General features: G+C 40.0%; 1 protein-coding gene across 2 annotated transcripts in view; it reads right to left on the bottom strand.

Moving 5' to 3' along the window:
• Positions 1 to 13,429, bottom strand: part of YTHDC2 (YTH N6-methyladenosine RNA binding protein C2) — a 92,127-nt gene that overhangs the window by 55,872 nt on the left and 22,826 nt on the right. For both annotated transcript variants that reach the window (XM_066274071.1, XM_066274072.1), the window contains 4 exons: positions 12,574 to 12,730; positions 7,621 to 7,728; positions 4,979 to 5,127; positions 2,899 to 3,034 (listed from right to left, as the gene is read on the bottom strand). In XM_066274071.1, the coding sequence (XP_066130168.1) occupies positions 2,899 to 3,034; positions 4,979 to 5,127; positions 7,621 to 7,728; positions 12,574 to 12,730 (550 nt within the window). The remainder of the gene's footprint in view (positions 1 to 2,898; positions 3,035 to 4,978; positions 5,128 to 7,620; positions 7,729 to 12,573; positions 12,731 to 13,429) is intronic.

Genomic DNA, 13,429 nt, shown 5'->3' with positions numbered 1-13,429 from the left:
ATCTTTAATTTTAATTTTATTTTTTATAGGGACAGGGACAGAGAGAGAGTCAGAGAGAGGGATAGATAGGGACTGACAGACAGGAACAGAGAGAGATGAGAAGCATCAGTCATTAGTTTTTCGTTGCGACACCTTAGTTGTTCATTGACTGCTTTCTCATATGTGCCTTGACCGTGGGGCTAAAGCAGGCCAAGTAACCCATTGCTCGAGCCAGCGACTTTGGGTCCAAGCTGGTGAGCTTTGCTCAAAAGAGATAAGCCCGCGCTCAAGCTGGCGACCTCGGGGTCTTGAACCTGGGTCTTCCGCATCCCAGTCCGATGCTCTATCCACTGTGCCACTGCCTGGTCAGGCAGTACCTTACATTTAAATTCAAGTGGTCTGGGAAAGCCAGGCACTTGCATTTTTAAAAGATCTACTACAACTGATTATGAACACTAAGAAAGAGCAGGTTGAAAGGGAGGTAGGTAAGGAGGGAATCAAATTGTTTAGGGCATATAAAGTTTTATATTCAATAGACACACAACTGGAGATATCAAGTGATAGGATATATTAAAGAGAGAACGAGGTCAGGACTGGAGACATAAAATTAAAGTCATTTTAAACAAGTATCAAAGCTATGACTAGATGAGATCTACATAGGAAGTGTAAATAGAAGGAAGGTCTAAGGATTGAGGCCTCAGACATTTCATATATATACAGTGTGTCCGTAAAGTCATGGTGCACTTTTGACCGGTCACAGGAAAGCAACAAAAGACGATAGAAATGTGAATGTGAAATCTGCACCAAATAAAAGGAAAGCTCTCCCAGTTTCATACCTATTCAGTGCAGTTCGATGTGGGCTCACGCACAGATTTTTTAGGGCTCCTTAGGTAGCTATCCCATACAGCCTCTACAGACTCATCACTGACTGATGGCCTACCAGAACGGGGTTTCTCCACCAAACTGCCGGTTTCCTTCAACTGCTTATCCCACTGAGTAATGTTATTCCTATGTGGGGGCGCTTCGTTATAAACGCACCATTATTCACGTTCCACTTTGGTCACGGATTCGAATTTAGCAAGCCACAAAACTCACTGAACTTTCCTCTGTACTGTCTACATCTCAACTGGCATGGCCATGGGCTGCTCCGCTGTATACACGGTGTTACATCATCATCTGCGCATGTGCACATGATGCCACATCATCCTACAGAAACTAAGAGGGTTCCTTTTATTTGGTGCAAATTTCACATTTCTATCATCTTTTGTTGCTTTCCTGTGACCAGTCAAAAGTGCACCATGACTTTACAGATACACTGTAGGTCAAGAAAAAGAGAAAAACCCTACCAAGAAGTCACAGCCAGGGAGATGAGAATAAATCAAGTATGGAATATCAGAAGTTAATTTAAGTTAACTAAAGAAAGTGTTTCAAGAAGGGAGTGATAATAATAATAGTAATAATAATAATGCTGAGAAGTTCAGGTGATAGGACATCAAATCTTTCTCAATACTGACTTCTATGATCTTTTTTTCTACCATTCACCAAGAAGCCTCAGGGTTCTGAAACTCACCTCTGGTTGACAACATCCACAACTAATATCAGGAAAATTCACTAGTGAAAACATGTCACATGACATACAGAATGTACACATGAATTAGAACTTGAACTTACGTAACTAAAGGTATGATAAAATTCTCCATTCGCTTAATTAAAAATCTAGAGCAAAGCTTTTTCTTCTTTTTTTTAAATCCCAAATCTTTCTGAAAATCCAAGATATTCCCCCTGAAGGTAAAGGAGATGTTTAACTCATGTTCTCTTCTTCAACTAATTCCTAATCCCCTCCATTAGGATTCCTCTTACCAGGGAGTAGAATGAAAAATAACTAACTTGTTTACTAATCCCCCAGCCCCCTTTGCCTGGTCATCCAGTTTTTTCTATTTCCCAACCCCCTTACCTAGTTAATGATATCCTCATCTCTCCCTTCCACCTTGGTATAACCATTTAAACTAGCCAGTCGAGAAAGAATAAGATTGTAAGGTCAACACTCCAGCCAATGGAGCAAGACCCAGCATCCTAGGGCCTGTGTTAGGTATAAAAACAGGATTTGCCCTCTGCCCGTAAGCTTGCTGGCTGGCTTTCAATAGCAGAAGCACGCCCTTCTGTGGAAGTTATTAAAGTTGCCTTGCCAAGGTATTTTGTTCCATGAGTCTTGCTTAATTCCATTGCTAACAAAGGTAGGAGAAGTACATTTATATGCACAATACATATACATAAAAGTATATACTTCTGCACATTGCCATACACTCATAAACTCCATTAAACTATTCTATTATAACTAGGTTAAGAATAGTATAACACAATATTTATTTATTGTATTTGATAGATCCATAAATTCACCAGAACTTCCAACTGCCCTTTTCCTGTTCCGCTTGTCTATCTGACCCCACCCTTGCTTGTTGGACTATCGCCCCTGAAGCAGAACAGTTCTAGGAAGCTGGTCAATCGCCCCAAGGAGAAGCGTTCCAGGAAGCCAAAATCGTAAGACTGCAGAAGGGAGCATACCAGAATTGCTGACTCAACGCAAATTGCTGACTCAACGCACACTTGCTCAAAGCTCTCCCCCACCTTAATAAATTTCTACCTCAGAGTCTGTTTCAGTGCCCTTCTCCCCGAGAAGTGCCCAGCAGGGTTTCTTTCTTCCTTTCAATAAAAGCCTGTTACTCTGGTCTTTTCGGACTCCCATGGATTCCAACAGTATTATGCTAAAAAGGTCCTGATATGTGCATTTGAAATAAACACTCCAAAAGAACAAGTTACTGGTTGTGAATAAAAAATGTAGTGTATCTATTTTGAATTAACAGATTTTCAGCATAAATAACTATAAGAGTAATACAATTTTTAAAAATAAATTACACTTACCACTAACATTTTCAGTTAAAATAAGGTGAAAAACCTGAGCAAAGGCCTCAACATCTTTATGCAGCCATATGTCAGAAAGACAAGCATCCATTTCTTTTATTAACCAAGGTTCAAGGCAATTCACATCTTTTTCTGTCTTTAAAGAAAACAAAACAAAAAAAGCAAAGGTTATAAATTACCTAACAGCTTAACCTTTGTTTGCAAAGAATGTGAGCTGGCCATAATGGTCACAAGAACTATTAAGCATATGGTATTATAGTAAAGGCTTTGACATAAAAGTTTCTGACCTGGTCACAAACATTATCACTCACAACACCATCTCTTGTTCTTACAGTCATCTTTCATCTAAGATTAAAAATGTCAAAAAAATAGTAGTATTATTCAGTCAAAATATTACCTAAGTGTGAGTCTGATAGGATATTGTTAAAAGTACACCAGTATCTCTCTCTGCCAAAGGCTCACTAGAAGGACCATCACCTGGAGCTTTTCAACACTGACGGCCAAGTTCCACCCTCGAGCAAGTACATTAGACTCTCTAGTAATGAAGGCCAGATTCCACAGGGCCTTAAAAGTTCCTTAGGTGATGCTACTGTGTAACCAGGCTTAAGAACAAATAATAACCAAAATGCTGTTCACTGAAGCAAATGAACATTCCCTATATTAAAAACTTTAAACATTCTTTAAAAGCATTTTTAAAAACTTATGTGCAATTCATTTGGATACATTAGAAGTCTAAATACTGGTAGAAAACTGCAAGCATATCTGCATTATCTACCTTCTCATGCTCTGTACAGTATTACATTCTTTTTCTAAAAAGTGCATAGTCCCAGCCATATTCTGCATCATACTAATTACCAGCCTTTTAAAGAATTCCAAACCAATGACCAAAAATGATTTGACTTTGGGTAATGGGTACACAATATAATCAACAGTTCAAATGCTATAGAAATGTTTACCTGAAACCAATGTACTTTTAGGGCTCAATGTCACCCCATTAAATTTAATTTCTAAATTTAAAAAAAAACCCAAAACATAAAAAACAATTCCAAATCAGAATCAAAGACCAGAAGGGTCCTTGAAATCAGCTAGTTCCAATTTTCAAACAGACTTTATAGAACCCAGTGTGGCAGAGGCCCCATCTGCAGATGGGGATAAAGACTGATGGATGACCGGGCAAGGTTTCTACAAATTATTTCACTTGTAAAAGATTTTGTGAAAAAAAATAGGAAAAATTTAAAAAAGAATAACTTGATTTGGTCTATAGTGGGTAATTGATTGTATAAAGTCACATAGCTAGTTGGTGGTATAAACAACACCAGTATTAATTATTTGCTATAACAATCTTCTCTCAATTTTCTTCTAAGTTAGAATATCTTATTATTTAACTCGTTACTTTTTGAGATAAAATATCAACTAATACCAATTTACATGCATAATGTCTGTAACTATTTTATTCAAAAAATTTAGAAAAAAAATATTGAAATATTTTTAAGTCAGGCCCTGGCCAGTTAGCTGAGTGGCAGAGCATCAGCCTGGATGTGGATGTCCTGGGTTTGATTCCTGGTCAGGAAACACAGGAGAAATGACCATCTGCTTCTCCATCCCTTCCCTTCCCCCTTCTCTCTCTCTCTTTTCCCCTCCTGCAACATGGCTCAAATGGTTGAGCAAGTTAGCCCTGGGCACTGAGGATGGCTCCATGGCCTTTCCTCAGGCACTAAAATAGCTTGGTTGCTGAGCAACAGAACAACGGTCCCAGATGGGCAGAGCATTGCCTGGTAGGGGGGCTTGCCGGGCAGATCACTGACGCATGCAGACTCAGGTCTGTCTCTGCCTTCCTGCTTCTCACTTAATTAATAAATAGATAAATAGAAAAATATTTTAAAGTCAGAATGAAACAATAAAAGATATTGCATTATTTGTAAAAAATTAAGTTTTAGAAAGCTGTGAAAATGCTGTAGCCTAAAACAAACTAAAAGAATCACACTTTAATAAGGAAGTAAAATATTATAATCTCCTAAGATGTTCTTTAAACTATATAATTTTTACTCAAAATATCAGTCTGAAACTAGTGAGGTCTTACCAATTGACTGAAAACAGCATCACCTCCATCATCCAATAAATCATACTCTTCAGTCACATTTGGAACAGTTCTCTGCCTCTGAGATTCAGGTTTGAAAGTATTCTCTTGAGCTGAATACCATTCTTTAAGTGTGGTTTGTTGTTTTTCTTCTAAATTGATTACCAAAGGAAGGATACATAAATAAATTCTTTGCTTTTTGACATTTATTCCTTTGTTTTAAAACTTAAGTGAATATGAAAATACTTAAAAATTGGCCTTATTAAAAATAAATACACTTCCATCTTCAGTTAAAGCGAAAAATCTGAGCAAAGGCATCAACATACAGCCATATGTCAGAAACACAAGCATCCATTTCCTTTATTAACCATGGTTATTTAAAAAAATAGATTAATTAGTAATATTTAATGTGTTATACTGAACCATAAAGACACATGAAACTGCTTAGAAACCTCATGTGTCTATTAATAAAATGTTAACTTCTAAGTCCGTAACTCAAAGAACAAGTATTTTAACCATACAATAAATATTTTCTTTTTTTTAATTTATTATTATTATTATTTGTATTTTTCTGAAGTTAGAAACCGGGAGACAGTCAGACAGACTCCTGCATACGCCCAACCGGGATCCACCCGGCATGCTCACCAGGGGGCAATGCTCTGCCCATCTGGGGTGTCGCTCTGTTGCAACCAGAGCCATTCTAGCGCCTGAGGCAGAGGCCATAGAGCCATCCTCAGCGCCCGGGCCAACTATGCTCCAATGGAGCCTTGGCTGTGGGAGGGGAAGAGAGAGACAGAGAAGAAGGAGAGGAAGGAGAGGGAGAAGGGAGGAGAAGCAGATGGGTGCTTCTCCTGAGTGCCCTGACCAAGGATCATACCCAGGACTTCCACACGCCAGGCCGACACTCTACTGCTGAGCCACCGGCCAGGGCCAAATAAATACTTTCTAAATCAATGACTGAAATTCATGTACAATTTTGAATAAGACCATTTATTGAACTTCTGTGACCATGCTGGCGGTTTGAAATAACAAGTTATAAACAATTTTTACATTCAAGTTTCAAGATCTAGAAGTTTTATAATTTACATATTAGTGACTTAGCACTACACTGTGAAATAAGTATTGCCAATTGCTTTATCAAGTGAAAAATCCAAAGTTATTTATCCAAGATCATACAGACAAAACAAACCATTCTTCCATATTGAATAATGTAGTTAAAAGTAAGCAAAAAAAAAAATCTCACCCAAATTCAAAATCTAAGCTATGTCATGATAAGAAATATATTCATAGGCAAATAATGCTAAAAATCAAAGTACAGAAGCAATTCATAACAATATCAGGATCTGAACACCTTGACATTTGTATCAAAGATGAGTTCCCTCCCACTACTCCCCACTTTGTCTGGACATAATGCTGTGGCATATCATATATATGGCAGCACACCCTACTCTCCCTCCTTAAAACAGTTGTTAATTCTTTTAATAAAAACACAAACACCTCCTCAATTCTGGCATCCACTTTCTTATTTTTTTAATATTATTTAATTATTTTCTTATTTATGTTTTCATTGAATATATTGGGGTGACACTGGTTAATAAAATTATACAGGTTTCAGGTGTACGGTTCTCTAATACATTATCTGTATATTGCATTGTGTGTTCACCACCCCGAGTAAAGTCTCCTGCCATTACCATTTACCCTCTCTGCCCTCTTCTATCTCCCCCCTTTCCCTTTCCCTTCAGTTATCACCATACTGGTATCTACTTTGCATTCCTAACTATAGATTATAACTTTTGGACATAAACCAGAATGTAAATAAAAGGTATACTTGGGCCCAATCAGGTGGTGGCGCGGTGGATAGTGTCAGACTGGGACGCAGAGGACCCAGGTTTAAAATCCCAAGGCCACCAGCTTGAGAGCGGCCTCATCAGCTTGAGTGTGGGGTTGCTGGCTTGAGCATGGATCATAGAGATGACCCCATGGTGGCTGGCTTGAGGCCAAAGGTTGCTGGCTTAAAGTCCAAGGTCACTGGCTTGAGCCCAAGCTTGCTGGCTTGAGCAAGGGGTCACTCACTTGGCTGTAGGCCCCCAGTCAAGACACATATGAGAAAGCAATCAATGAACAACTAAGGAGACTAAGGAGGCTCAACAAAGAATCGATGCTTCTCATCTCTCTCCCTTGATGTCTGTCCCTATCTGTTCCTCTGTCTGTCTCTGTCACACACAAGACAAGGTACATTTGGGACAGTATCTTACTATATTACACAATTATACACAAGAGTTAAAAAGGCAGTAGGGGCCCTGGCCAGTTTGTTCAGTGGATAGTGTGTCATCACTGTGTGTGAAAGTCCCAGGTTCAATCCCCAGTCAGGGCACCCATGAGAAGGGACCACCTGCTTCTCTTCCCCTCCCCATCTCCCTTCTCACTCTTATCCCCTCTTTCAGCCAGTGGCTCAATTGGTTCAAGTATTGGCCACAAGTGTGAGGATAGCTCAGCTGACTCAAGCATTGGCCCCAGACGGGGGTTGCCGGATGGATCCCAGTCGGGGCACATGCGGGAGTCTATCTCCCCTCCTCTCACTTAAAAAAAAAAATGTCAATAGGAATAGTAATTTTCTTTTTAGATGTGTTTGATAAAAAGCTTACCTCGCTGTTTTTCCTTTTTATATTTCAACATTTCCTTGTTTGTGTATCCAGTAGTTCTTAAAATATCTTCTAGAAACATTTCTTTTACTTCAAATGGTCTTCCCTGTACTAAATAATAGAAAAATTTTAGAACAGTTATTGCATCTTAGAGATAATTCACATAAAACCATGAGAATCCCAAGTTAATAAACGGGAGTATAAAATCCAAAAGCAATTCCATAGGTCAAGTGATCCTCATAACACTGTCCTTTTTTTTTATCTTTTTTTTTTTTTTTTTACAGAGACAGAGTGAGAGTCAGAGAGAGGGATAGATAGGGACAGACAGACAGGAATGGAGAGAGATGAGAAGCATCAATAATTAGTTTTTCGTTTTGACACTTTAGTTGTTCATTGATTGCTTTCTCATATGTGCCTTGACCGTGGGGCTACAGCAGACCGAGTAACCCCTTGCTCGAGCCAGCGACTTTGGGTCCCAGCTGGTGAGCTTTGCTCAAACCAGATGAGCCCGCGCTCAAGCTGGCAACCTCGGGGTCTCGAACCTGGGTCCTCCACATCCCAGTCCGATGCTCCATCCACTGCGCCACCGCCTGGTCAGGCAACATTGTCCTTTAAATACAACTTTGATCTGTACTTTAGAAAACTGTTTATATGATTGTTTTTACCAGTTGTTTACTTATCATGTGTTTGATAATAAGGTACTAGGAATGGTAAGCAGAAACAGAGCTACCTCTAGACCTATTGAAGCTTGTAAGCTAGCAGAAACAGACATTAATCCAATTATCCAGAATATAAATTTTAAGACACAGTTGTGAAAAGTCCTACCAAAGAAAGGGAAGCACAAGATACCATGACAGTATCTAATGGGGGTGGGGGTGTTACTGAGTCAAGAAAAGCATCCTTCCTTGAGAAACTGAGGACCAAAAGAAGGAGTAAACAAAATAAGCTATAAGGAAAGACACAGCACATGCAAAGACTCTATTGTGAAAGAGTATGATGTTTAAAAAAACTAAAAGACCTAGCTAGTTTCAAGCTGGTTGGAATATAGTATAAGAGGGTGAGTGGAGAGGATTATAGTTGAAGAAGAGGCAGGAGAAATAGATAAGTCTTATAAAGAGTTTAGGTCTTGCCCTGGCCGGTTGGCTCAGCGGTAGAGCATCGGCCTGGCGTGCAGAAGTCCTGGGTTCAATTCCCGGCCAGGGCACATAGGAGAAGCGCCCATTTGCTTCTCCACCCCCACCTCCCTCCTTCCTGTCTCTCTCTTCCCCTCCCGCAGCCAAGGCTCCATTGGAGCAAGGATGGCCCGGGCGCTGGGGATGGCTCCTTGGCCTTTGCCCCAGGCGCTAGAGTGGCTCTGGTCGCGGCAGAGCGACGCCCCGGAGGGGCAGAGCATTGCCCCCTGGTGGGCAGAGTGTCGCCCCTGGTGGGCGAACCGGGTGGATCCCGTTCGGGCGCATGCGGGAGTCTGTCTGACTGTCTCTCCCCGTTTCCAGCTTCAGAAAAATACAAAAAAAAAAAAAAAAAAAAAGAGTTTAGGTCTTTATCCTGAAGTAAAGGTCATTCAAAGTTATAAGCTCAGGAAAGTGTTCATTATCATCGAAATTCCAGTTCAGAAAAGGCCACTCTGACTGCACTGTGGAGAACTGGATTTAAAAAAGAACAGAGTGGATGGAGCAGACCAGGTAGGAACTATTCCAAGAGTTTAGGTAAAAAGAAGACAAAAACTTAAATGAGACTGGTGATAGTAAAAGGGAAAAAGACAAAATCTAGAGACAGTCAGAAAGTAAAACTCACAGAACTCAGCATTAGATTGGATATGAAGACATGATAAGGAAGTGTCACATGTCACAGTTTCTGGATTTCTGGCTTACAAAACTAAATAGATGATGTTATTCCCCTGGGCAACTAGGAAAACTGAAAAAGAAACAGGTTAGTTAGCTGGTAGGGGTTGGGGTTTGGTTTTAGACATATCAACTGTGAGGTGCCAAAATTAGCTTTCAATTAGCAGATGTACAAATTTCATGTGCTTTATTATCAAAGAATATTATGAGAAGATTTATAGATTTGTGACTTAGGTGGCTAGGATAATGGTATGATTAGTCAAAACAGGCAAGGAAAGATTTTGTAGAAACATTAAATAATCAGTTTGGGGCATATTAGAAATGAGCTGCTGACCCTGACTGGTGGCTCAGTGGATAGAGTGTTGGCCTAGCGTATGGACATCCTGGGTTCAATTCCCAGTCAGGGCACACAGGAAAAGCAACCATCTGCCTCTCTCCCTCACTCTCTCGTCCTCCCCTTCCCCTTCCCCTCCCACAGCCAGTGGCTCAATTGGTTCAAGCATGGCCCCAGGCACTGAGGATGGCTGGGTTGGTCCAAGTGTGCTGGCCTGAAGCACTAAAAATAGCTCAGTACTCAAGCATTGGCCCCAGATGGGGCTGCCAGGTGGACTCTGGTCCAGGCACATGCTGGAATCTCTCACTACCTCCCCTCTTCTCATTTAGCAATAAAGAAAAAAAAAAAAAGAAGTGAGCTGCTTTAAGACATCCAAGTCCAAAGCTCTGGAGAACAGTCTGAATTGGGGAGAATGGTCTGAACTGGAAATAAAAATTCAGGAGTCATCAGTCTAAATAAGAAAGCAGAAGCTAAGAAAGGGCATGAATGACAACTTCCAGGAAAACTAACTGCATTTTCAGTACCTTGTGTAGTGCAGCATGGAGCATAAAAGAAGTAAAATAAAGAAAAGAAGGAAGGAGCCTTGATCAGTTGGCTCAGTGGTAGAACACTGGCCTGGCATGTGGATGTCCCGGGTTCGATCCCAGTCAGGGCACACAAGAGAAGCGACCTTCTCCACCGCTTCCCCTCTCGCTTCTGTCTCTGTGTGTCTGTCCATCTCTCTCTCTCTCTCGCTCTCGCTCTCTCTCTCTCTATTCCCCTCCCTCAGCCATGGCTCTATTGGAGAGAATTGGCCCCGGGTGCTATGGATGGCTCTAGTACTAAGAAAAACTCAGTGGCTGAGGAGGAATGGAACAATGCCCCAGATGGGCAGAGCATTGTCCCATAGGGGGTTTGCTGGGCGGATCCCAGTCTGGGTGATAGCGGGAGTCTGTCTCTGCCTCCCCGCCTCTCACAGAAAAAGAAAAGAAAGAAGAGAAGAGAAGAGAAGAGAAGAGAAGAGAAGAGAAGAGAAGAGAAGAGAAGAGAAGAGAAGAGAGGAAAGGAAGGAAGAAAGGGAAGAAGGGAGGAAGGGGGGAAGGGGAAGGGGAAGGGAAGGGAGGGAGGGAGGAAGGGAGACAGAGAGAGAGAGAGAGACAGAAAAGAAAAGAAAAGAGAAAAGAAAAGAAGGGAAGGGAAGAGAAAGAAAATAGATCAAGGGAATAATCCTAGAAAATACCAATATTTAAGTACCATGCAAAAGAAGAAACCCATAAAGGAGACCACAAAAGAAAATTCAAGCTATCATGTACACTGTGACTCAGAAAGTAGTGTTGTTAAATAAATTATGGGATCTGAGCATTTCACACACAAAAAATGAGGGCTAACCATGAAAAATACTACAGAAAATTTAATTAAAATTTTTGTGTAAAATATGAATAGTAGGCTTGGAAATTAAATTAGTATCAAAACAATATTGTGAAGAATATACAAGTGAACAGCTCTATACAACTGCAAAACTGTGAAACACTTCAGACTTTTGAGGAAATGGAAAACCCTGTTAAAACTAAAAATAGATATATTCTTTTACTCAAAGTTCATTTTTAGGAACCAATCCTTAGACATAGGAGCACCAATATATAAGGATATACATACAAGGATATTAATTACAACACTTTATGGAGGGGGAATGAGAGTCTATAACCAATATGAATGTCCAAAAGTAAAGAAACAGTTAAATAAATCATTGTACATTCCTGTTATAAAAACAGCTGCTTAAATGAACTACATCTGAAACCACGGAAATGGAGGACTGTCCATGATGTACTGTCATATGCAGGGATCCCCAAACTTTTTACACAGGGGGTCAGTTCACTGTCCCTCAGACCATTGGAGGGCCAGACTATAAAAAAACTATGAACAAATCCTTATGCACACTGCACATATCTTATTTTAAAGTAAGAAAACAAAATGGGAACAAATACAATATTTAAAATAAAGAACAAGTAAATTTAAATCAACAAGCTGACCAGTATTTCAATGGGAACTATGCTCCTCTCACTGACCACCAATGAAAGAGGTGCCCCTTCCGGAAGTGCAGTGGGGGCCGGATAAATGGCCTCAGGGGGCTGCATGTGGCCCGCAGGCCATAGTTTGGGGACCCCTGGTCATATGAATAAGACAAACTGCAAAATAATGTATGTACTTGTTTTTGTAAAACCAATTTCTGCAAACCTGATATATATATGTATATATTTGCCTATCTTGTATGAGCATGGGCAAGGTGAGAAAGGACATACATTAAGCTTTAACTCCAACTAACAGGGCAACTGTGAACTTCTTTCCTATATATGTTTGTACCATATAAGTTAAGTGAACACATACAACATTTCCATTTTTAAAGATAAAGTTAATTTTTTAAGACTGGTGGCAAAACCAGTTTTGATTAAAGGATAAGTTAAGTGGCAGCAAGCTCACAAGTAGAGGGAAAGTAAACAAGAGAGTGTAGACTACGTTTTCAAGGAGTCTAGCAAGAAAGGAGAAGCCACAGGACAGAGGAATACATGGCTGAAATGAAGAATATTTCCTTTTAAGACTAGAGAATTGACCTCGTAACACAATAGCAGAGTTGCAGATGGAAAGGAAAAAATACAGAGCGATGACTAATTAAGCATATCACAGAGGAAACAGAAATCAATGCTATTTCAGCACATTCCCCAATTCTGACTACAGTAAGTACAATCATGCCAAAAAGTATATTTTCATAAAAAATGCTAAAAGAAATCTTATAATTTAACTTACTATATATCACTGGACAACTTCCAAAATATCTTATAAAGAGATTTACATCCAAGGCAGCACTAGAAAGAATTAGTTTCAAAGTTGGGTGCTTTTGTAACAAATCTCTTAACTTTGTAAGTAGAAAATCACTAAATCGATCCCTTTCATGTACTTCATCCTGCAGTAAACAAAAATAAAACCATGGAACAGTTAAAACATGGATAACTAAGTCTTTAAAATTATGGAACTGCTAAGTTTTATATTAATTCATACTGAATGTGGACAAGGCAATCAGTATTAGTAAAAACTTTGTATTATGAAAAATTCGTAAATAATTGGACATTAACAACCTATGTGGGCCTGACCAGGAGGTGGCACAGCAGAAAGAGTGTCGGACTGGGACACGGAGGACCCAGATTTGAAACCCTGAGCTCACCAGCTTGAGCATGGACTCATCCGATTGAATACAGGCTCACCAGCTTGAGCCCAAAGGTCATTGGCTAGAAGCCCAAGGTCTCTGGCTTGAGCCCAAGGTCGCTGGATTGAGCAAAGGGTCACTTGCTCTGCTGTAGCACACAAGTCAAGGCACATATGAGAAAGCAATTAATGAACAAGGAAGGTGCCGCAACAAAGAATTGATGCTTCTCTCTCCCTGTCGTCCCTATCTGTCCCTCTCTCTGACTCTGTCTGTCTCTGTCAAAAAAGAAAAAGACCTTGTCTGTTTTTTTTCCACAGGCTATAAAACCGCACAAACTAAAATAAACTCTGAATTACTGGAGTTGAATTTAATGTACTTTTAACATAGTTTACAAAATTTATTTAAATACATTTCTGTGAGCATCAGGGCTCGGGTGCATCCTTTGGTTTGAATACACAG

Source organism: Saccopteryx bilineata, chromosome 4, assembly GCF_036850765.1.
Source record: "Saccopteryx bilineata isolate mSacBil1 chromosome 4, mSacBil1_pri_phased_curated, whole genome shotgun sequence".
Lineage (NCBI taxonomy): Eukaryota > Metazoa > Chordata > Mammalia > Chiroptera > Emballonuridae > Saccopteryx > Saccopteryx bilineata.
Note: the sequence above shows the minus strand (reverse complement) of the source record. Positions and strands in the feature narration are given on the sequence as shown.